Here is a 24,450-nt window from a genome sequence, read left to right on the forward strand (position 1 = left end):
CTCTCTTTCTCTCTCTCTCTCTCCACACAGACACGTTTGCTCGCGCGCACTCTCTTTCGCTCTCTCTTTCGCTCTCTCTTTCGCTCTCTCTTTCGCTCTCTCTTTCGCTCTCTCTTTCGCTCTCTCTTTTGCACTTTTCCGTAGAGTGTCGTTGGACCACTTATCTTGACCGCGAGCCCTCTCGGTCGGTTCAGACATGCGCGGGGAGTGGGCATGTAGAAGGGGGGAGGTAAGGGGCGGGTTTTGGTATATAATACTTCTCCCTGAGAACTTTTGCCTGTCGCCTGGTCTTTGGGACAGCCTCTCACTCAACATCTCCATAGCCCTCACCAACTGGGAAACTAACTCAACTGCAACCTCTCCAACCAAATAACGCTCAACGTTAGATTACTGCCAACTGACATGGAAACCCAGAAAAGACACGAACACCACTCAGTTTGCCACACCTGCCGGAGAACGGAAAACACAAGAATGAAGGTAATCTATGGAGACCCAACACTTCTTGCTCTTCTGCTTGTTTTATGCACGTAAAACAATCCGTATTTCTACATTGCAAAGACATGCGTAATCGAATACGCTGGCTGGGACAACCTCTCTGGGCTTTTACCCTGGCTTGTTTTTTTTTGTGTGTTTGCGCATTTTGGTGAGAAGGGACAATTTGAGAACACGGTGAAATATAAATAACTTGACGAGGTGAGAGTGTTGAAGGTGCAGAAACTGAGATGGGTTGATTCTTGCGTTTAGCTACCTTTCAGTCAGCTACAATACCGTGACTTTTAAGATCTTTACTCTGGGCACTGTAATGCCGAAACATGACCCTCTCCACTCGCATCTTGTTAGTGCGTCCCTTTGCTGAACTCGGGACAAACAGGAGATACCTCAAAGACCGCTAGGGGGCGAGTCCTGCGGGCGATAGAGCTCAGTCTCCCCGTTACCAGAGGGTGAGCAAGGGGAAATATATGCTGAGTATGGGGATTGAGATAGTTGCCGATTGAATAGCCTGTCTTGCAACTTGTTGAGCCGGTTGTGTAAGAGTTCAGCAGAGATATGGTATCTTTTCCCTCAGAATAAGCTGCAAGAGGGCGATAACTAATCACTGCGTAAAACACAGCTCAAATACAAAAAGTAGGACAGAATTCAAATGTTTCATTGCGCCAGACTTTTAAACCGTAAAAAATATACTTTTGGTTTACGAATCATGTTGGATACGTTTCATGGCGCCGTAGATTATTTGTGAGGGTCGTTTATGCAAGATATTGATTGGAAACTTTTTATCTGACTTTTGGGTTTTGATTCTGAAATGTATATTTAACCTACATTTCTGAACAGTGGCTATGGAAGGCACCAACAATTTCGCCTACCAGTTTGTATTGTATGCAGTGAACGTTTGATTTTTAGATGCGTTATGTTCTCTCCTCAGGTCAAGATGATGTCTTCGTCAAATCGAGTGCTGGTCATTGCGCTGGCACTTACTCTGTACATCGTTGAAGTGACCTCGGCGGAGACGCTATGTGGAGGAGAACTGGTGGACGCGCTGCAGTTCGTCTGTGAAGATAGAGGATTCTATTTCAGTAGGTTTCACTTAAACCCGCTGTAACTTTTATTTAATTGAGTGTTTTCCCTTTTATTTTCTGCTGGCTTTCCAACTGCGTTGACTGTCTCTCACTCTCGTGTGTTCCTGTACTGAGAGTTACATCTTTGTGTCTGTCACTGTGTGTGGTATGCGTGTGTTCGCTCTCTGTCTTTCACACACGCACACACACACAACCAGCTGTGCTTCGCTGCGATGTGTCTGAAGACGGAACGCCTTTGCGATACTACTGAGTGGACGCATTCTGTTGCTGTAGCCTACCTCAGATTGCATATGAAAGGGCGGCGAGCAGGGAAGGCACACACAACTCAATGAGACACAATGGGCCACTTGTTTACCACGCATTCCGTGGGGGAAAGTAATAGCACCCAAGAGGCATACCAGTCACCTCACCACGAATGTTCCCAGGCTATAGGCAACCACTGCGTTTGATCTACATTTGAAGGATTCAATTATTTCGGTGGAGGGAGGATTACCACTGTACTCTTATTAATAGCCCTGTTATTGCTCTTCTAGCAGACTTCGTCTAGACTGTAGCATATAGTAAAAACGACGTGATTGTTATTATTAGCTGACCTAAAATGTTTTTTTTTGTTTTTTTTACAATAAGTACATGCAGTTATCAGTATGTAGAACTAAGATGGTTCCTGTCCTCTCTTCCCCGTCTTCTCCTCTGCCCCTGACACAGACAGCAAAAACAAAAGGTGGACAATTTCACTTTTTAAATATTTGTCATCCTCCCACCCACTGGCATTGACAAAAAAATCTTTGTGCTGCTGCTTGCTAAGAGAGGTCATTATCCAATTTGGGCCAACATAGATGGGCCCCCCCCCCCCCCCCTCTGGTTCACCCTTTCTTTTTCTCTCGTGTTCCTCTCTTCCTGCAATGAAATACTGGTCTGGCCTCTCCTGAGGTTTCTCCAACATTGTGTAGGAGGTGAAGAAGGACTTCAAACAAGGCTGTTATTGATCACGGATAGTACTCTCCCCTGTGCTACGTCTTACTTAACCCTCCACCTCTCTCTTCTCACCCCCCCCTTTCTGTCTCTCTTTTCTCACACCTTTCTCCCTCATATCTTCTCATTCAATCTTTTGCTTTCCCGCCTCCCTTGCACAATCTACCTCTTTGCTGATAGATCACGCAAGGGACTCACGCTCTGTGTCTTTTAAGTGCATTTCTCTCCATTCAATGTCTTCCTCTCTCCCTCTATCTCTCTATCAGCAGCCCCTCCTTCCCATCTCCTGTCTTTCCCCGGCCTTTCAGATGTACTGTATGTGGACTCCCCCTCCCCCTTCCCTCTGCTGAGTTGGAAAGGGGATAAGGTCAAAGGAGAGTGTCCATGTTGTGTGTTTACTCACCCAAATAGTGAGGGTTTCGGATCTATGTGTCTCTTTTGTCTGTATTTGCCTACGTGTGTCTCTGTTTCTCTCTTCTTGGCTGTGTGAGTATGTGCCTGGCTGTGTGTCTCTAGTCTCTGTGCTCGGTTGTGTCTCCCTGTGCTTGGCGGTGTTGTGTCTGCGTTCTCCAGTGTGCGAGGAGTATTTACTGCTGTATTTACCCTCTAAAGGACTTCTGGATGGCTTAATTAAATACCCTAACAAGATGACCACTTCGGAAAACAAACACGCCAACAAACGAACATCAACTTTTGTCAGAGTTGGGCTCAGATAGCCTTTTATCCTGTGTTTGGTCAAAGTGAAGTGGGCCAATTGGATTTTGTCAATTGGGGGGGGGGGGAAACATTATGAATTTGATGGATTTGGCCAAACTGCCAACGCTGCTATCTTGATTCTCTTTCATTGTCATTTAATTACAAGTCTCTCCTCTCCTAAGGGTCTCACTCTCCCTTCCTCTCTCTTTACTGCAGGTAGGCCAACCAGCAGGTCTAACAGCAGACGCTCCCAGAACCGCGGTATCGTGGAGGAGTGTTGTTTCCGTAGCTGTGACCTCAACCTGTTGGAGCAGTACTGTGCCAAACCTGCCAAGTCAGAGAGGGACGTGTCGGCCACCTCTATACAGATCATTCCCATGGTGCCCACACTCAAACAGGTACGACCCGTATGGGGAAAACCAGGAAACCAGCCCTACCTGTCCTTGACCTGTCCGTATGTGTCCCTATCTATCCCCACATCTCACTTGTCTCCGTTCCACCACGTGCTGAACCCGTATGCCCCCCGTCTGTGGGAGTGGCGAGAAAGTCGTTTGGGGGTTGTTATCTTGCGAAAATAGTCGGTGGTAAGCAAGTATCTCCTTCCGAGACTGCTGACCGAGGTGGAAAACACCAGGGCCCGAGAGTACATTTGGGTAGAGCGGATAAGGTTCAACTGCGGGTTGGCCACCGCTGGTGAGAAAGTGAGCAGATTAGAAATTGTTGTTGTGACACGTTACACACCTGCCTGTTAGGGTCGGATCCATTCAGGCCCGCTTCAAAACAACCCAAACAAAGAACGTCGAGTTTCTTTTTTCAACATTTGCAATGTGCCTGGATTAGTCACGGAACACTAGATGCTCCAAAACGTGCAAACATTTGGCACCCTTCACTGAAACGGCAATAGCTATCGAGCCCTGGGAAACAGTCACTGTGAATCAAGTCAAAAGCGTGCACACGAAAACTTCAAAAGAAGCTGCAGGCTTTTTAACTCTGTGAACAACAACCTCGACTGTGGGCAGCATTCCAAAACTCTTAAATGTCTTCCTCTTCTCATCTCCTGTACTTTACGACTACCCCCCAGGGCTGGATAGATAGATATCCCTCCGTTTTGACTTTCAACTGCCATTTAATGTCAACATCAGTTGGTTGTGAAATAAGGCGGCGATAGGACTATTTAGGACTGCTAATGGCTGTTTAAGACCGTTTAGGACTATTTGACTGTTTAGGTATGTTAAAGACTAATGGTACATGTCTACTAGGTGTTGTGAGTGCGAGGGGGATATGTTGGGACACATCCCCAGTCGTGCCTTGGCAGTGAAAGGAGTTGACTGCTCTCTCTCTCTCTCGCCCAGATGTTTCCAGGCTGGGGAGTGAATGGGGAGATAAACTGCAATTGATGTGTGTGTGTCTAGGGAGAAAGAGACACTTTCACACAGAGTACTCTCAAAGTGGCATGACCCAAACAAGCCATTCAGGAGGAGTACTAGCTACGCATAAATTCTGCCCCCACCCACCCATTCTCTATCTCTCTCATATGCATACACACACACACAAACACACACAAACAACCCCCCTCCCCCTCTGCATGGGGATTTCCCAGTCTCACTGTTTTAAGGAATTGGCCAGGGATAGTGTTTTTTTCACCGGAATGTGTTTACTGCAGAGATAGGTGTGTGTTGGGGGAAAGGTCATTTAGTGAACAATGAATGTGTGGTCACATTGAGATAGTCTCCCGCATTCCCTCAGACATTATGATGAGGGGGCGGAGCTCTTGCTGACAACTTTCTTTAGGGGTTGTCAGGGGAAAATAGCCGTTGTAATCAGAATCAGCAGTGACCTTCAAAGGTATGGCAAGCTCCAAATGTACCGACAAATTCTATAAACTCTCTCCCTCTTTTTCCCAACTCCACAGGATGTCCCAAGAAAACATGTGACTGTGAAGTATTCCAAATATGAGGTGTGGCAGAGGAAGGCTGCTCAGCGGCTCCGGAGGGGCGTCCCGGCCATCCTCAGGGCCCGGAAGTTCCGGAGGCAGGCGGTGAAGATCAAGGCCCAAGAGCAGGCGATGTTCCACCGGCCTCTGATCACCCTGCCCAGCAAGCTTCCCCCAGTCCTGCCCCCCACGGACAACTACGTCAGCCACAATTGAGCCTCCTCACCAGCAACCCAACTCCCCCATCGAAAGCCCTTTGCACAGACAACGAGTTTGGAGGGAGATGAAGAAAAAAAAAGACTAGGGGATTATAGCTTTGTCTCTGACGTCATTTCTGTGGCAAGTCCTCGTTTGACTTCTCCCCCCACCCAGCCCACCCCCAAATCCCGTCCGAGCCCACCAACCTACACCCTCCAACCACCCCCCCCCCCCCCCGCCCATCTACTACTTTTTGACCCCAAACCTACCCTAGACCCCCTCACCCAGACACTCAAACATACGTTCACATTCTTCCTGTCCTGACTCTCACTCTTGCTCTCTCTTTCATTCACCGACACAAAAGACACCGACACAATCAATGAACAAAAAGTGAACTATTTGGCTGAATGCAATTTAGGTGGATCCTTAAATAAAAGAAGAAAGGAAGGAGAAAAAGATGAAAGAGCTCTGTGGCTTGCAAGTGTCAAGAGGACAGCAGGCGGAATGTTTTTTGTCCTTGTGGAAGACAACAGAAAGTGAAGAAACGGCTTGCATAAAAGAACGCTTTCCCGAGGCAGAAAAATTATCTCTGTTAGTCCTTTTTGTTATTAGTTTGCACCTCTAACTATAAATGGACTTCCACACTGTAAGGAATTATTTTGTAAAATTAGATTCCTGTTCCAGCACCTTTTTAATCACAAACAAAAAGCAGAAAAAGAAGTCTGCAAAATTGCACATCGCCACGGATTACGTCAAAGGAAAGAAAAAAAGCACTATTTTTTTATGAACAATGAACGTGTAGCTTAAAAAAATGTCATGGTGCTAGCTTTTAGAATGGACTCGGAGAAGAAGGGGGTGAAAAGCACGTTTTTTTCCCGCTTTTTTAATGAATATTAAAACTTTCCGTTTTAAGGAAAGTGTGACTTTAAAAAGGAGAATAAAAGACGGTGCGTGCTAGCACTATGCGCTAACAGCTCCCTTGAGGAAGTGGTAAGGGGGACCTGAGACCCACTCCCCTCTCCGTTGGCCCCAAGGCCCTACGAGAACTGGGAGCAGTGTGGGGACATAACAGGACATTATGGACCGCCTAGATTGGGACAGTAGTTTGACTTCTTGTTCCGGGACAGTACTTCCTGTTTTGTCGTGGCTTTGAAGAAACCTGGCCTGCTCTGGAAGGAAGTGACACGTTAATATGGACACAGAACGAGTGGGATAATGATGATAATATTTTGGGGTTTTGACATATTTCTTTTTTCTTTTCATATCTGTGTTTCAAGGAGAGAGAAAGAAGGTAAACCCTGTCAGTTTCTGGTACCGTGACATTCCTGCTTTTTTGCGAAATAGGCATTTTTTTGGTTAAACATTTTGTCCATCGTTATTGTTATAATATTATTCTACAGTTTTTAAGAAAGGCACACATTTCAATTCAAAGGGAAAAAACAGCAATAATGTCAACTAACATTTTATTTTTAATTGTATATCAGTAGTATTCTCATGCTTTTGCCTGAAAACAAATACTTGAATATATATATATATATATATATATGTGTGTGTATATATACATGTGTATATATGTGTGTATATATATATATATATATATGTACATGTATATATGTGTGTGTGTGTATATATACATATAAATACACATATATATATATATATATATATATACATATGTATATATATATGTACAGTGTGTGTGTGTATATATATATATATATATGTATATATATATGTGTGTGTATGTATGTATATATATATACACACATAAAATTAGTTTCCAGGGACGTTGTGTTATTTTCTTTTAGTCTGAGCTGTATCTTGCGTAATGAGCCGCCAAGCTTTTTTGTTTGTTTGTTGAAATACAAATAAGGGCACTGTATAAAGGCATTATTTATTTTGTTATAAAAATATATATGAAAAATTGGTCCAAATAATATACATAGCACTGATGCTCAACTGACAGATTTATTTGTATGATCTCTTTTTTCCCATTTGACTTGTAATTCTTTTTGTAGATGCTTTGTACCAAAAAATCTTTTTTTTTTTTTTTTTTCATTTTCGTTTGCCACAGAGTTACTTTAAATTAATATTTTAATAGTAGAATAGCCTGGATTGCTTAGGTATGTTATGTCACAGAAATAGGCACATACTCTGACTACACAGGTCGGCATGGACATTTAGAAGCCTGGATGGGATAAAGGAACATATCCATGACTGACCTGATTGCAAATACCAGTTCAACAACATTATGTGTTGATTGTACACAACCCACTACGTTTTAAACCACTTTAGTATTGCTGGCCAGAGACTATGACAAGAGGGTCTATTGTCATAGTTGTATTAGAGACTTCCGTTCTGATTGGGGATTGGAGAGCACCCTACCCTTCCTCCCAGTGCAGTCTGGGTAACTTGCATGTGCTGGTGGTCAGTCAGTCAGTGTGGTGGGCACCCTGCTCTGGGTTTGATGATGTCACTGTGACGTTTGACCATAAGTCAAACAAAGAATCTGTGCATCAATCTCAACTCTCGCTCATCCTCTCTCAATCCCTTTCTTATTCAACAACATTCCCCAGATGTTCTATCTGCCTTTTGCCATGGGAACAGGAGTGCAGCATTCCTCCCATACCACCCCATCCCTGATCTATCATCGACACGTATTCGATGAAGGGCTACCAGTTTTGAAGCAGTTGAACTACTCAGGAAAATCTTTGGTTTCTAAAGGGGGAGTTGTTGAGTTGAAAGGATGAAGTAATATAGTGGGATTAGGGCGACAGAGCTCTAAGCCAAATCTGGCAACAGTGACACTGCTCTCCAGGTGACAAACCACTGCTCCCCATGCACTATAGGCTCCATGGAAGTCTGTGCCACAACTTTTATTTCATGCTATTTTATATGATTTTGGCCCATAAAATGGATGGATTTTTTAACGGATACTCGTCCCAGTAGGGGTATAGGTGAATACCAATACTGATTATCCTCTCTCTTCCCCTCCACCTTAAGAGGGCCCTAACCTAGCCTATGAACTACGACCTTTATGACCCCCATGCCTATATGTCCTGTCTTTGACTCTATATTCCACTTGTGTAACAAAGCAGTGCAATTATTATTATTATATTTCCCAGACGGTTATCTATCTTGTTTCCAGACAGTGACAACGACATGGTTTATTTTTTTATTTTATTTGAAATTTGTTCTTCCTGGTAGGACTGCATTCACTATTGTATTGTTCAAACAGGCTACTATAGTGTTCTTTTGAATGGCGTGGAAGACAACCACTTCTTTGCGCTGGATATGAAGGGATCTCTTGCCGAGCATCGGCTACATTTTTTGTGTCAGTAACCCACTCAGCCTGTGCATATTTTATCGATTTAACCTCTGCACGCTAGAACGTCTGAAATGCACAATTCATGTACTTTCATTTTTAATATCAATAAAATAAACATTTTATCAAACATCTGGAGTCTCTTCGGTTCATTTTTTTTTTTTTACGGTGTCTTGATGTGTGCATTGCCTGTACGTGTTTTGTGTGCGTGTCTCTGCGAGAGGGAGAAGGAGAGGTGAGAGTGAGAACAAAAGAAAGTGCCAAAGTCGATGCATCTTTTTGGATAATCTTTTTTTTTAATCAGTTAAACTATATGTTCAATGTAAATGATTTAGTACATCTCTAGGCCTTACAAAGAATACCTCCTCTGCTGCTGCTTTTAGCACCCTCTCTCTCTGGCCGTGGCTGCTGTGTGAAAGTGTGCCAACGTGCAAAGCAACATGCACTCAGAGGACTGTGAAGGACCGGCCGGCAGAATATCTCACCTTTTTTTTTCTCACTCTCTCGCCTTGTCCCTCCACAGTACATCATGCTCCCGGGGTGACGTTTCCCCTAGGTACAGATCTGGGATAAGCTCACCCTCCTCCAATCCTAACCTTAACCATTAGTGGGGCAAATGCAAAACTGACCCACAGGGAAATGTCACTCTATACCACACGCCACACCAATGCTACGTTCAGCTGAACACAACGTTGGTGGAATGTTCAGATAGTACGGCATATTTCTATGTCAAAACACACCTCTTTGTCATGTAGAACAGGGTTTCCCATACTCGGTCTCGTACCCCCCCCCCCGGGTGCATGTTTTGTTTTTTACCCAAGGACTACACAGCTGACTCAAATAACCAACTCATCATCAAGCTTTGATTATTTAAATCAGCTGTGTAGTGCTTGGGCAAAAAACTAACATGCCACCCGAGGGGGGGTGGGGTGTGTGTGCAATATCTTGGTTCGGTCTGAGACTTCCCAGAACAGAAAATGGTGATTGGAAGATATACTATGGTCACAATGACGTGTATTGGCGTTTTAAATGTTTTTAAATGTTGTTCTTTGGTTGCTATCAAAAGCTTTTAACTTAAGAAGTAGAGCGTAATCTTGTTTTCTTTGGCCTTTGTGTTTTCGCATTTTAAATCGAAGCTCTGTAGTCTAGCGATGGGATGCACATGTGCTGCTGTTGCTGGGAAGTGGGACAGATTTCTGATGAAAAGGAATGTGTGTTTGTGTGAGAGAAAGAGAGAGAGAGAGAGAGTGTGTGTGTCCATGCGCATGCATGGATACAGGTAGAGTGCATTCGGAAAGTATTCAGACCCCTTGACTTTTCCACATTTTGTTACATTACAGCCTTATTCTAATATGGATGAAATATTTTTTTTTCTCAGCACATCTACACACAATACCCCATAATGACAAACTGAAAACAGGTTTTTAGAAATACCTTGTTTACGTAAGTATTCAGACAATTTGCTACGAGACTCAAAATTGAGCTCAGGTACATCCTATTTCCATTGATAAAACTTGATATGTTTCTACAACTTGTTTGGAGTCCACCTGTGGAAAATTCAATTGATTGGACATGACTTGGAAAAGCACATACCTGTCTATATAAGGTCTCACAGTTGACAGTGCATGTCAGAGCAAAAACCAAGCCATGAGGTTGAAGGAGTTGTCCGTAGAGCTCTGAGACAGGATTGTGTCGAGGCACAGATCTGGGAAGGGTACCAAAAAATGCCTGCAGCATTGAAGGTCCCCAAGAACATAGTGGCCTCCATCATTCTTCAATGGAAGACGTTTGGAACCACAAATACTCTGCCTAGTGCTGCCTGCCTGGCCAAACTGAGCAATTGGGGTAGAAGGGCCTTCTTCAGGGCGGTGACCAAGAACAGAGCTCTAAAGTTCCTCGGTGGATATGGGAGAACCTTCCACAAGGACAACCTAAAGACTCTCAGACCATGAGAAACAAGTATCTCTGGTCTGATGAAACCAAGATCGAACTGTTTGGCCTGAATGCCAAGCGTCATGTCTGGAGGAAACCTGACACCATCCCTATGGTGAAGCATGGTGGTGGCAGTATCTTACTGTGTGGAGTTTTTTCATCAGCAGGGACTGGGAGACTAGTCAGGATCGAGGCAAAGACGAACAGAGCAAAGTATAGAGAGATCCTTGATGAGAACTTGCTCCAGAGCGCTCAAAACCTCAGACTGGGGGCGAAGGTTCACCTTCCAACAGGAAAACGACCCTAAGCACACAGCCAAATGAACGCAGGAGTGACTTCAGGACAAGTCTCTGAAAGTCCTTGAGTGGCACAGCCAGAACCCAGACCTGAACCCGATCGAAAATCTCTGCAGAGACCTGAAAATTGCTGTGCAGCAACGCTCCCCATCCAACCTGACAGAGCTTGAGAGGATTTGCAGAGAGGAATGGGAGAAACTCTCCAAATACAGGTGTGCCTAGCTTGTAGTGTCATACCCAAGAAGACTCGAGGCTGTAATTGGGGCCAAAGGTGCTTAAACAGTACTGAGTAAAAGGTCTGAATTCTTATGTATACATTTCTAAAACCTGTTTTTGCTTTATCATTATGGGGTACTGTGTGTAGATTGATGAGGGAAAAAAATATTGAATCCATTTTAGAATAAGGTTGTAACGTAACAAAATGTGGAAAAAGTGCGCGTTTGCTGTGTGTCCATGTGTAGTGTTTTTGTGACTTCCTAATGGTGTCCCCTATTTTAATTTACATGATCATAAACCGCTCAATTACCTTCCCCAGTCTCATGAAACCTTATTGCTCATCAGGAGGCTATTTCCCTGCACAGGATAAACCCGGCTCAGGGGTAAAGTGCCCCTAGGTACAGATTTAGGATCAGCTTTCCCTGCCCTAATCCTAACCTCGACCATTAGTGGAGAAAATGCTAAAATCATCCAAGATCAGTATCTAGGGGCAACTTCACCCTACTCCAGAAACCTGCTGACAACATGACTGAACCAGGAGAGTAGAACGGAATAGTTTGTCTGTGAATTATAATGCTGACAACAGACACTGTAAGCACACACGCCGACATGAATGCACACACACATACGCACACAAACACACACATGCACACTTTCTCTAAAACACACACTTTCTCATTGATATGCACAGGCATGTGCAAACACAGACAAATAAGACATTGGAAATATTTTAAAAAATGTACACACGCACGCACGCACGCACCCACACACACACACACACACACGGCCAGAAACCTTGGCAGGAAACGTTGGAATAGAAACTGTGCCGAAGACACCGGATCTTGTAATTTAGATTATATGACTGGAACTCACTGTCCTCAGGTCTTATAGTTTCCTGTTGGTCCCTCCGAATTTATTTTACAGCCTGCAGTCACAATCTACTGGTATATTGAAAATGGGAGCAACATCTTAAAACGAAAAAATATATGGTGGTTCACAGGGAATTTTTCTGTATAAACTGAATTCCCAGAGAGACTGTTCCCCCCTCCCCCCCCTCAATGCCACCCCTGGCTTTCACCAACTCCTTTGTCTGTCATGCAAACAACACAATATATGGCATGACAACGAACAGCAGATGTTAAGAGTCAGAGTTCTGCAATACATGCGTGGTTCCTAAAGCAGCTACCTTGAAGAAGCATTGTCCTAGAATGATCCGCAGCTGCAAAGCACCAGACAGACCTGCTCTTACAGGCTTCCTCTGGACTTACCACACCGGTGAGTGTGTGTGTGTCTGGTGTGTGTGTGTGTCTCTGTGTGTGGTGTGTGTGTTCATGCATGACTGCATACTGCATACCTCTATGAATGTGAATGTGTGTGCCACAGGTGTGTGCCTTTGTGTGTGCGCCAGGCTGGAGCTACCCTTGTTGTGTGCCCATGCCCTGCAGATGTTTATGTAAGAATTCCTAAAAGGCTGGTGATGAGGGAAAGTCTCAGATGTGGTTCTCTCAGGCCTCGGGGGCTGTCAGGATGGTGCATGATGGAGAAGGAGTTGGCACGGCATCACAACCAAAACCTCAACAGACTTATTAACAATGTATTATTTCTCCTTCTCTTTCTGTAAACTTAGCCAGCACCTGTCCAGGCATTCCAGGCCATTGCTGTTTCGTCATCAGGAGGAGAGGTTCTTTGAGGTGAGACGAATCGGTTAAGGGTGTGGACTAGGTCGGGTATTTGTTACATAAATGTTCACGTCTGTCTGTATGTAGCCTCTCTTGAGGTGAGGTGAAGGAGATCAAATCTTCAGGTGCGAAGGATTAGCGTCACTGGATATCTGAGCAAATCATTACTTTGCGGAGGAGGTGCTTGAAGTAAGGAACGTCCCTTTTGCAAGGAAGGTTCTCAACAAAAGCATTGCAATGGCTTTAAATACATTAAATGCCACATCAGATTCTTCCATGTGGTCATTCAGTGCATCTTGTGGGTGCAGCCTGGACTGTAAACACAGGTGTGACTTTTCAGAAGAGGAGGGGCTGGGTACGGGCATTGGGAGTGGCATTCAGAGGGGGACATGGATTTGTCTGCTGCTCGTCAGTCCAGATTTGAAAACCTTTACTCCAAGACTGAAATCAAGTAGTGGCATGTAGCATTTGGTTCTGGATTTCAAGATAAGGGATCTGTAAACAAATGGTGAAGAGAGCAGAGGAGAAATAAAAGAGAGGAGGAGAGGAGAGGAAGAGGAAGAGGAGAAGGGGAGAGGAGGAGAGGAGGAGGAGGAGGAGGGGGTAGAGGAGTAGGAGGGGAGAGGAGGGGAGGAGAAGAAAAGAGGAGAGATGTGGGTGGCACAGTTCTCCCAGGCCCCTGACATTGGAAAGTGCCAAAGAGCACACTAGTGTTAGTTGTGGTTGGCCGGACGCACGGGATGCACAGAAGCCCAGGCCAACTATTGAAACACAGGGTTTGGCAATCTCATCCCTGGCCACAGAGGCTCAGCCACAAGAGGCCAACGCCAGGACTCTGTCTCCTCCTATTTCCTCTCTCTTTCCTCTCTCTTTCTCTTTCTCTATATCTCTCCTTTCTTTATCAAGCTCTACTACCCTTTATCTTTTTTTTCTTTCCTTTAACTATCTTTTCCCCTTTCTTTCCACCTCTCTCGTTCTCTCCTGGGCAAAGTGTGCTCACACATTCCTCTGTCCCCTCAATGCCTCCCTAATTGCTCTGGACTCAAAAGACAGCGGGAGAGAGAGAGAGAGAGAGAGATAGAGAGAGAGAGAGAGAGAGAGAGAGAGAGAGAGGGAAAGGGGGTCATACCACCATTTCTCTATGACCAGGACAAACTGTCCAAACCCCCAAACACCCTGGACTAGCCTAGCTCTGTGTGTGTCCCACCTGCCTTTCCCTCCCTTCTCCTGCTCTTTCTATCTCTCTGCAAAGGTGGAGTAATTTATATTAAACAATTAAATCATTATTTTTCTCCCATGTCTCCGCCTTCCAAAGGGGCTGATTTCATAATGAAATCACTTTCACTCCACATCCCGGGCTGTGTTATGTTAGTTAGCGCAGGGCTAAGGCATAAAGAAGAGCTTGTGTTTCTTCAGTGCCCCACAAAGCCATCTAATTGTCAGCTCCTAATCAGCCAGGCCCTGCGTGGAGGCCTTCCTAATTATGTAACCATAGTTTCTGACTTGTGATCAATGGAAGGGAACTCGTTTTTTGTGTTTTTGGTTAGAAGAGGTATGAAATTGTGTGGTGGAGTGCTAAGAGAGTATGGACCAATTCACCAGGGAAGTGAATGTTGTTTGTTGGTTGTTGTCCTGTTGGAGTCTACTATGTGCTAGTTACCTGTACCTGTATCTGTCCCCACCACTTTGTTGTACTAACTGCATCAAATTAGTACAATTGCATCAATTAGTCAAAGGTCAGAAAAAGGTTAGAAAATATAATGAGTGTATGTGTATTGGGGGCGGGGGAGGGGGGTAGATTTGATTATATTGAAGATCCTAAAAAGTGTCCAAGAGAGTGTGTCGTGCAAACACATGACACAGACAGAAGTGAGTGGATGTGACAATGTGTGTTGGACAGGCTGGATAGGCCCATGGGAAACTGTGTGGTTACGCCATACATAATCACAACAAAGAGACAAGCGGTTTCAAATGTGGTCACTGGGTCATTGCATGACGATTTCCTCATACTGGAGAACGAGGGGTACACTGCCATTCCCTAAAGTATACTGTCTGTGTGTCCCAGAGAATGTGTTTGTTTGTGTGTGGTTTTGAGCTTGAGTCAAAAGTTTGGACACAGTCAAAAGTTTGGACACACCTACTCATTCCAGGGTTTTTCTTTATTTTTACTATTTTCTACGTTGTACAATAATAGTGAAGATATCAAAAAGATGAAATAACACATATGGAATCATGTAGTAACCAAAAAAGTGTTAAACAAATCTAAATATTTTTTTGTATTTGAGATTCTCCAAAGTAGCCGTCATTGTAAATAAGAATTTGTTCTTAACTGACTTGCCTAGTTAAATAAAAGTTAAATAAAATTCAAATTAAAAAGCCACCCTTTGCCTTGATGACAGCTTTGCACACTCTTGGCATTCTCCTGTCCCTTCACAAAGAACCCTCTTGGAACCCTTTCTTTCTAAGAGTGTAGCCTATTTAGTTATTACACCTCCGGGACTTAAGGTAGGCCACAAGAAGCAGCCAAGAAACATTAGGAAACTAAATACTGTATTTAAAAATGAAATAAATGCTGAGTTTAATGTAGCCTATTAAATAGTGATTATGGCTATGTTTGTTAATTTATCAGAAAAAATGCTCTTATATTCCCATGCCCTTATCACACATCTATTTTATAGTAAGCATATGATTGAATAACAAAATAAAAATATGAAATAAAAAATTGCCCAGTGCGAACAGTAATAATTTGAGACCCATTCCAGGAAGCTAGGCATATGTCGTACGTCACCATTTTTTATTGATATGTGTTTTTGGGCAGAAATGCGTTCTAGAACATATGAACTTTCATGTGCCATAATTTACCCTTACAAAAAAACCTAGTTTTGAAACTGCAGTTAAAGTAAAGGAACTGCAGTCGACTGTGGTATTTTTGACTCAGTAATTGCAGAATAACTGCAGTGTAGATTTGGAGCGAGGAGGGAGAGGGGCGTGGAAGGGGAGAGGAAGAGTAGAGTGAAGAGGAGGGAGAGAGAGAGGAAGAGGAGAGTGAAGAGGAGGGAGGAGTGGAAGGAGAGGGGAGTGGAGGAAGAAGACAGGAAGAGGAATTAGAGGAGGAGGGAGAGGATGAGGGAGAGGAGGGAGAGGAAGAGGGAGAGCACACCAGAGAAGGGTATCTATAGGGGCAATAGCCCAGCCTACGTTTCTGTGGAGTGCATCTGCCCCAAGTCCAACCATTCACGCTTGAACCACACAGCCTGGGCCTAAAGTGACATTGGCAATTTTTTAAAATTGTTTTTGAAAATGGTAGTAGTCTGTTCTTCTCTGATCTGGTGTTTAACACCAACCGGTATGCCACCACATCCAATGTCTCCCCATTTGGCATGTTTAAAGATGAGATTAAATGCGTTATTGGAATCAATATTCTCATGGGCATCCACCGCTTACCCTCTCTCATTACTGGTCCTCTGACTCCGCCCTCAGGGTACCATACATCACAAGTAAAATGCCACGCAACCGCTTTGAGCAGCTATGTAAACACATGCACTTCTCTGATCCAAATTCAGCTAATGTGACAGACAAATTACACAGTCAGGCCTTTTTTTTAAATACTGCAAGAGAATTCCCCACTTCACCCATGGCAAGCCCTCTCAGTGGATGAGGCTATGATACAATTTGACTGTAGACTACTGTGGAAGCAGTATATGCCCCAGAAAACAGTAAAGTGGGGGATAAAAATATGGTGTCTCTGTGACTCCTTGCTTTCAGTGTGTACATTCTATGTTCTAACAGCCCAGGAAAAGACCCTAAAACCAGTATCAAAATACAGGCAGAACAAAATCATACTGTCTATTTCAGAGCTGGTCCTGGATTACAACAAGAAAATGGGCGAGGTTGACCATCTCGACCAGCTCAAGGGCTACCATAATAATGTTGGAGGGTGTGTGGTGTGCATCCGGAGTGGACGCAGGGCAAAGAGTGGGCGATGTGTAGAAACCTCCTTTGGGTGCTCTCGGTGTTCTGTGCCACTTTGCAGGATGGGGCTGTGCTTCCAGAAGTTCCATGACATGTTGTAGGCTAAATGCAAACACTAATGTGATAGTTTGAAATATGAATTTGTCCTACACATTTCATCGGCAAAAAAAGTCTGAAGCTAGCCTTACTTTCTCTCTTTATCTGTCTCTATCTAATACTTATTGCATTTACTGAATTGTTGTCAGTATTATTTTTTTTAACATTTTGCGCCGCTGTTGAAGGGGGCCATGCTTTCCATGACATGTTGTAGGCTAAACGCAACACTCGGGTGACAGTGTGACATATTTTTACTACAAATCTACAAATAGACAAATTGTGTATGTTTTAAAATAAAATAGTCTATGAACAGTTGTTGTGTTTATCTTATTATTTCTCTATCTGATACTTTTTGCATTCACAAAATTGTTGTAAAACGTCTATTTCTACGTTTTGTGTCAGGCCTGTGGTCTCTACTAAATTGCATTGGGAGAGGTTATCTACATTTTGAAATTTTTGTTGTCATTTCTACATTGTAAATCTTTGCCAATCCAATATTGTCCTCTGGTCAACCTTTTAATACATTTTAGAATACGTACAGTCAAAAGTTTTGACACACTTTGTCACGCCCTGATCTGTTTCCCCTGTCGTTGTGATTGTCTCCACCCACCTCCAGGTGTCACCTGTTTTCCTCATGAGTCCCTGGATACTTATTGCTGTGTTCCCTGTTTGTCTGTTGCCAGTTTGTCTTGTCAAGTCAACCAGCGTGTTTTTTCCGTGCTCCTGCTTTTTCTCTTATCGCTGTTTTGCTAGTTCTCCCGGTTTTGACCCTTGCCTGCCTTGACTCTGAACCCGCCTGCCTGACCATGCTGCCTGCCCTGACCTCAAGCCTGCCTGCCACTCTGTACCTCCTGGACTCTGACCTAGTTTATGATCTTTTGCCTGTCCACGACCATTCTCTTGCCTGCCCCTTAGATTATAATAATTATCAGAGACTTGAACCATCTGCCTCCCGTGTCTGCATCTGGGTCTCGTCCTGTGCCCTTATACACCTACACATTCAAGGGTTTTTCTTTATTTTTACTATTTTCTACATTGTAGAGTAATATTGAAGACATCAAAACTATGAACTAACACATATGGAATCATAGTGTAACCACAAAAGTGTTAACAAAACAAAATGAATTTTAGATTCTTCAAAGCACCAACCCTTTGCCTTGATGACAGCTTTGCACACTCTTGGTATTTTCTATTTATTATTTATGTAAATTTAAATACTTATTAATCTGCAATTACTGTGGTATTACTCCAAAATACCACAGTCGACTGCAGTTACTTCACTTTTACTGCAGTTTCACAACTTGCTTTTTTTGTAAGGGTAAATTAAGGCACATGAAAGGTCATATTTTTTGTTGTGTTAATAAAAACAGGTTTTATAGTGAGTGTCTTTGCACAATGGGAGAAGAAATTAGTGTTATTCCTCATGAAATGAATGTTGTGTCATATAGAAGAGTTTGTGCTCTTTAAAACTTAGTTAACTTGTAATTGTCATTTGTTCTTTGTTTTTGAGCTGTCTGTTTGTTTGAAATGTGTGAGAAAATGGGTAATCTACAGCAGCATTCTAGAATTCTAATCTGTATGCTATCTGTAAATACAAATACAATTGTTGGTTGAGCCATGGAAAAAGGCAGGAACCTTCCAGCTAGCCATGATTGGCAGAGATAATGGGTGGGCGGGACATGCTGAGAGATGAGTTTGGAATGGTCTGCCATGTAGCGTACTTCTGTCTATAACATGAGCTGCGCAGTATGCTGATAAGCCTTTCTATCACAGCTTTTTTGAAAGATATAGTATCATGAAGAATGGCAAAAGTGTAAGTTTTGCTGCCCTGAATTTAACAGGCGCTATCAACAAAGATCAATGGGAAAAGGTTGTGATGGACTACTTTCTGGAGGACGATCATGCCATGCCATGCTCTGAAAATCAATCAGACCATGAGGAAATCCCTGATTTTGGTCAATTAAAAATCATAAACCAGAAATTGTAGAGTTTTCTGTTGACTGTAATAGTGAAGAAACGGCGATCAACAGTGTTGTTGTCAAGGAATAAGTTGACTGAGTTTTGAAATCATTGGAATGCAGAGTATTTATTTTGCAGTGGGAGTCGAAAAGAGAACACAGAAGGCTGTTGTATAATACATCTGTCTCCGTATTACATCTTCAAAGTAAGGGAAACCATGGCATCGATGACAGAGAGGGAGAAGCGTTCATCCATGTATATGGGTAAGAGCCTAGCTACATTTTCAGATATTATACATTTCACATTTTGTCAGAAAGTCATTTTCATTGCAAGATAAGGATGCAGTTAGCTAGCTAACATTAGCTGGCTCGCTAGCTAATGTTAATGTATATGAGCTGTGTAGTAGTATTATTTGTATCTCAGAATGACATTTGCATTGCTAGATATAGCCTAATGTTAGCTAGCTAGCTAATATTTAACCTAGTTCATTAGCTTTAGCTATGTGCAGATTCATGCATGGTGCATGGTAGTATGGGTTGGGTTTATGGGTCTAAACAAAAGACTCCACCATGCAAGTAACCATTTCACTGTACCATTGACACCTTCTGTATCCTGTGCATTTGGCAAATAAACTTGCATTTTATTTGATATAGTGTGTGTTTATCAGAGAGGCTAATGTGAAAAACAATATTACCCTCACCAAAGTCAGATTAGGACTAGATAAAGTGTATTTTTATTACTACTTTCACCACTTTTGATCTTAATCTTTGGTTGTTTACTACACTACCTTACTCATTCTGTTTAGCACATGGCTTCACACGTGAATCCGTATAGAGATGGGTGGGGCTAAGGCTTAAGAAGGATGATGAAGAATTAATGATGCTGAATGGGTGTAGACAAAGAAGACCTCTCCAGTAGGTGTACCAAAACATTCACGGGCCATTTTCTCAAAAGTGGAGTTTCAAGTTTATTAACTCTCAAAGCAGAATTCTTTTCCCATTGTTCCTCAACTGCAGTGTATGATATACCATCTAACTCTGAGTCTTTACTTTTATCCAACGTAAAAAAAAAAAAACACAATTTCAAATGTAGCTACTGTACAAAGAACCAAATCAAGGTGGTGGGTCACATTTGAAATGTGTCTTATGGGCAAATTGTTTTTGAGTTGAAAGACAATTATTTCAGGGTTATAGACCTTCGGATTAAGTCCTGCCTGTTCTTTGGAAATTTCCAAATGGATTTACAATTCCCCAATGACGATTGCATGATTGCTATTGAATTACTTTCCCCCCCAAAACATGACAAATAGTTTTGGTGAGTATAGACTGAATATAGTGACCTTTCCTGGAACTTGTTTTTGAAAGGCATCTGAAAGCAAAGGTAAACTATTCTATATCAGATGATTAGGTTGAATGTGTGCTACAGATGTAGGAGCTTAATTTGATCACTCATTTGTTGATGAGATTTTTTTTGTAATTTCCACTTGATTTGCCCTAATGTAAAATGTATCAATCCCTACAAAAAATATCCATGAATTATAATCCACATAATAGTTCACATTTACTGACGCTACAGAATTAATTTCCTGCTGTTGAAAACTGGCTCAAATTAAGATCCTGTATAGCTCACAGTGACCGACCGCCTCGATTCAGTCTGATGTAGCAAAGATATGAAATGGTGTTTTTTACATTGAAATTAAAGTAGAGACTAGAAAATGGTATATCATACACTGCAGTTGAGGAACAATGGGAAATACATTCTGCTTAGAAGATTGATAACCCCACTTTTGAGAAAATGGCCCATTCAGCATCGTTCACACCCTCTTAATCCTTAGCCCTACCCTTCTCTTTAAGGATTCAAATGTGAAGCCATGTGCTAAACAGAGTAAGTAGTTTATTAAACAACCAAAGATTTCAAGAGTAAAAGTAGTAGCCTACAATAAGGAAAAATCTCCAGGTAAAAATACACTATCTAGTCATTGGCCTATATCCTAATCTGACATTGGTGCAGGTCATGTTGTTCTTCACATTACCATCTCTGATAAACACACACTATATCAAATAAAATTAATGTTTATTTTACTAGGAAAGTCAGTTAAGACCAAATTCTTATTTCAATAATGGCCTAGGAACAGTGGGTTAACTGCCTTGTTCACGGGCAGAATGACAGCTTTTTACCTCGTCAGCTTGTGGATTGGATCTCGCAACCTTTCGGTTTTTAGTCCAACGCTCTAACCACTAGGCTACCTGCCACCCCGGTATTTGGCACATGCACAGGATACAGAAGGTGTAAACAGTACAGTGAAATGGTTACTTGCATTGTAGAAATATCAGAAACAGAAAGTGTCCAGATAATTATTAGATGGTGCTTACCCGACACACTAATCTAAATTGATCGGTCATGTGAAGGAAATGCTATAACCACGCCCCAACCACAAATAGCTAAGTGGATGGCTCACTATTTTCCAGACATTTACACATGTTAATGAAATACTACAGATAGAAATAATCACCCCCAGACACACCTGAGTAACTGGATGGGTCATGTAATCATCTGGTGAAGTGGAGTCTTTTGTTTAGACGTTTAGCTAGCTAGCTGGCAAGCTAAACAATGAATCTGGCATAACTCATACTACAACCAATACAAACATTGTTATGTAGTATGAATCTGCAGGTAGCTAAAGAGCTAACCAACTAGGTTCAATGTTAGCTAGCTAACATTAGGCTATAACTAGCAATGCAAATTCATTTATATTTAGAATGATATTATTACACAGATCATACACGTAACGTTAGCTAGCAAACTAGCTAGCGAAGAGTATGCTTTAACTTGCAATGAAAACAACTTTCTGCCAAAATGTGAAATTTACCTGAAAATGTAGCTAGACTCTTTCCCGTATACATGGGTGAATGCTTCAGGGCAGATTGGAACCATTTAACTCTGTTTTGTTTGTAGCTTGTTTGGCCAGCATTATGTCAAGTCACTCCGGTTCACACTGACCGTGGCGTGTGCAGAAAGTAGTCCATAACTTTATCCAAGTGATCTGTCGATAGCACCTGCTAAATTCAGGACATGAATGTTGTTGAGAAAAGTAGCAAAAGTTTTGTAGTTCTCAATGACTTACATTATATCTTTTAAAAACAGCCCGGTAGAAAGGACTATCAACACATACTGAGCAGCTCATGTTATAGACAGAAGCATGCTACATGGCAGACCAATCCAAACTCATCTCCCGGCATGTCCAGCCCATCCATTATCTCAGCCATCATGGGTAGCGGGAGGTTCCTGCCTTTTTCCATGGCTAAACCAACTAGGCTTGTAATTTTTTTTAAACGCTATTTTGATAAAAAAGTAAATGTTTACGTTCACATGCTTCTCCTGTGAAGTAGTGACGTGCGACATAGGATTCAGTTCCTTGTGCTCGACTACAGAAGCAATATCAAATTGATGCGGATGTGTCTCCTGCTTATGTTGTAGAACGCTGTCTACCTAATCTCACATGATTGATGTGATTTTGTTTATGTTCAACTATTCTAAAGAGCAAGGTGTAGCCTAGACCTAATTATTTCTCCATGGTTCTGACTTTACCTGCTCGTTACGCATTGCCTTGTATAAATTTGTGTGCTCAATAATCAGGATATATATTATAAGCAGCTTTAGGAGGACATGTAATTCCCCCTCCTCCGGCCCCTCCTTCACCGCCAGTTGCCTGTCAAGCTGATAATGGCCCATTCAAACTACACCTAAACTATATCAAAATAAATTTCACACTTATATACTGAACAAAAATATAAATGCATCATGTAACAATTTCAACAATTTTACTGAATTACAGTTCAGTTAAGGAAATCAGTAAATTTAAATAAATTCCTTAAGCCATTTTCTATGGATTTCACATCACTGGGCAGGGGCGCAGCCATGGGTGGGCCTGGGAGGCACAGGCCCACACACTTGGGAGCCAGGCCCAGCCGATCAGAATTAGTCTTTCCCCACAAAGGGCTTTATTATGGATGGAAATACTCCTCAGTTTCATCAGCTGTCCAGGTGGCTAGTCTCAGATGATCCCGCAGGTGAAGAAGCTGGAAGTGGACGTCCTGGTCTGGCCTGGTTACATGTGGGCTGCAGTTGTGAGGCCAATTGGAAGTACTGCCAAACTCTCTCAAACTACATTGGAGGCAGCTTATGGAAGACAAATTAACATTAAATTCTCTGGCAACAGCTCTGGTGGACATTCCTGCAGTCAGCATGCCAACTGCACACACCCTCAAAACTTGAGACATCTGTGGCATTATGTTGTGTGCCAAATCTGTACATATTAAAGTGGCCTTTTATTGTACCCAGCACAAGGTGCACCTGTGTAATGATCATGAATTTTTATCGGCTTGTTGATATGCCACACCTGTCAGGTGGATGGATTATCTTGTCAAAGCAGAAATGCTCACTAATAGTGACGCAAACAAATTTGTGCATATGAAACATTTCTGGGATCTTTTATTTCAGCTCATGAAACGTGTTGCATTTACATTTTTGTTCGTTAATATAATAATAGATGCTGCCTAAAGACAATATTAAATTGACAATAACCTTATGGGTGATGATATTACCTATAAATTGTACACTTGTGAATGAGACTGATGAACAGCTCAGCATGTGTAATTTGACACAGAGGCAGGAAACGGAGCACATGCTTTTTTAAAAAATCAAAGTGACTTTTTACAGGGTCACATGCAGTCCATACGTTTTGATTCCTATATACCACTGGACAGTTTTCTAACACACCTACATTTGCCAAATAACTCTAATAATATGTGATTTTTTATATTAACTGCAGTTACCCACTTTCCACAAGTGAGCATTCGAGATACTCAACAATAGTTTGTTTGGGAAAAACATTATTTCTCCTATATTCTGTTATATTCCATCATATTCTTACTATAAAATATGCATTGACTGTGATAAGGGAAGGGGAATATAAGCATGCTAAAATAACTTATGATCCAGTTGATTTAATTGGCATGGCACATTGCCATATAGCCTACTAAACACATAAACATAATTCAACTTAAAATACTGTATTCTATTGTGTTGTTTTGAAATACATTTTCTTAGTATCATAATATTTCTTAAGACCTGCCGAAACACAAAGAATGGTTTATTTAGGTAATAGTAGGCTATATATAAGTTGCATTGACACATTCCATGTTCAATAATAGTGGTAAACATGATGTTTTATGACTACCCCATCAGTATACTTCACATATGTAAGGTCCCTCAAACTAGTAGTGAATTTCAAGCACAGATTCAACCACAGGGAGGTTTTTATGCCTCGCAATGAAGGGCACCAATTGGTGGATGTGTAACAATTTTTATAATAAGCAGATGCTGAATATCCCTTAGAGCATGGTGAAGTTATTAATTAGGATTTGGATGGTGTATCAATACACTCAGTCAGGATAGTGTATCAATACACTCAGTCACTACAAATATACAGGCGTTCTTCCTAACTCAGTTGTCGGAGAGGAAGGAAACTAACTGCTCAGGGATTTTACCATGAGGCAAATGGTGATTGTAAAACAGTTACAGAGTTTAATGGCTGTGATGT

The 24,450-nt window shown here is 42.2% G+C and overlaps 1 protein-coding gene across 1 annotated transcript; it reads left to right on the forward strand.

Annotated features, from left to right (window-relative positions):
- The first annotated feature begins 279 nt into the window (after nt 1-279).
- Nucleotides 280-6,851, forward strand: igf2b (insulin-like growth factor 2b). The gene is made up of 4 exons (XM_039017068.1): nt 280-477; nt 1,421-1,571; nt 3,459-3,640; nt 5,155-6,851. The coding sequence occupies exons 1-4, from the start codon at nt 403-405 to the stop codon at nt 5,389-5,391; spliced, it is 645 nt and encodes a 214-aa protein (XP_038872996.1). The 5' UTR covers nt 280-402; the 3' UTR covers nt 5,392-6,851.
- The last annotated feature ends 17,599 nt before the right edge of the window (nt 6,852-24,450 follow it).

This window comes from Salvelinus namaycush, chromosome 21 (assembly GCF_016432855.1).
Source record: "Salvelinus namaycush isolate Seneca chromosome 21, SaNama_1.0, whole genome shotgun sequence".
In the NCBI taxonomy this organism is placed as follows: Eukaryota; Metazoa; Chordata; class Actinopteri; order Salmoniformes; family Salmonidae; genus Salvelinus; species Salvelinus namaycush.

Excerpts from the sequence above, each read along its gene's own strand:
- igf2b (XM_039017068.1), top strand. The coding sequence starts at position 403 with ATGGAAACCCAGAAAAGACACGAACACCACTCAGTTTGCCACACCTGC. Across the intron at positions 478-1,420 it reads CGGAAAACACAAGAATGAAG|GTCAAGATGATGTCTTCGTC; the intron begins GTAATCTATGGA and ends TTCTCTCCTCAG. Across the intron at positions 1,572-3,458 it reads AGATAGAGGATTCTATTTCA|GTAGGCCAACCAGCAGGTCT; the intron begins GTAGGTTTCACT and ends TCTTTACTGCAG.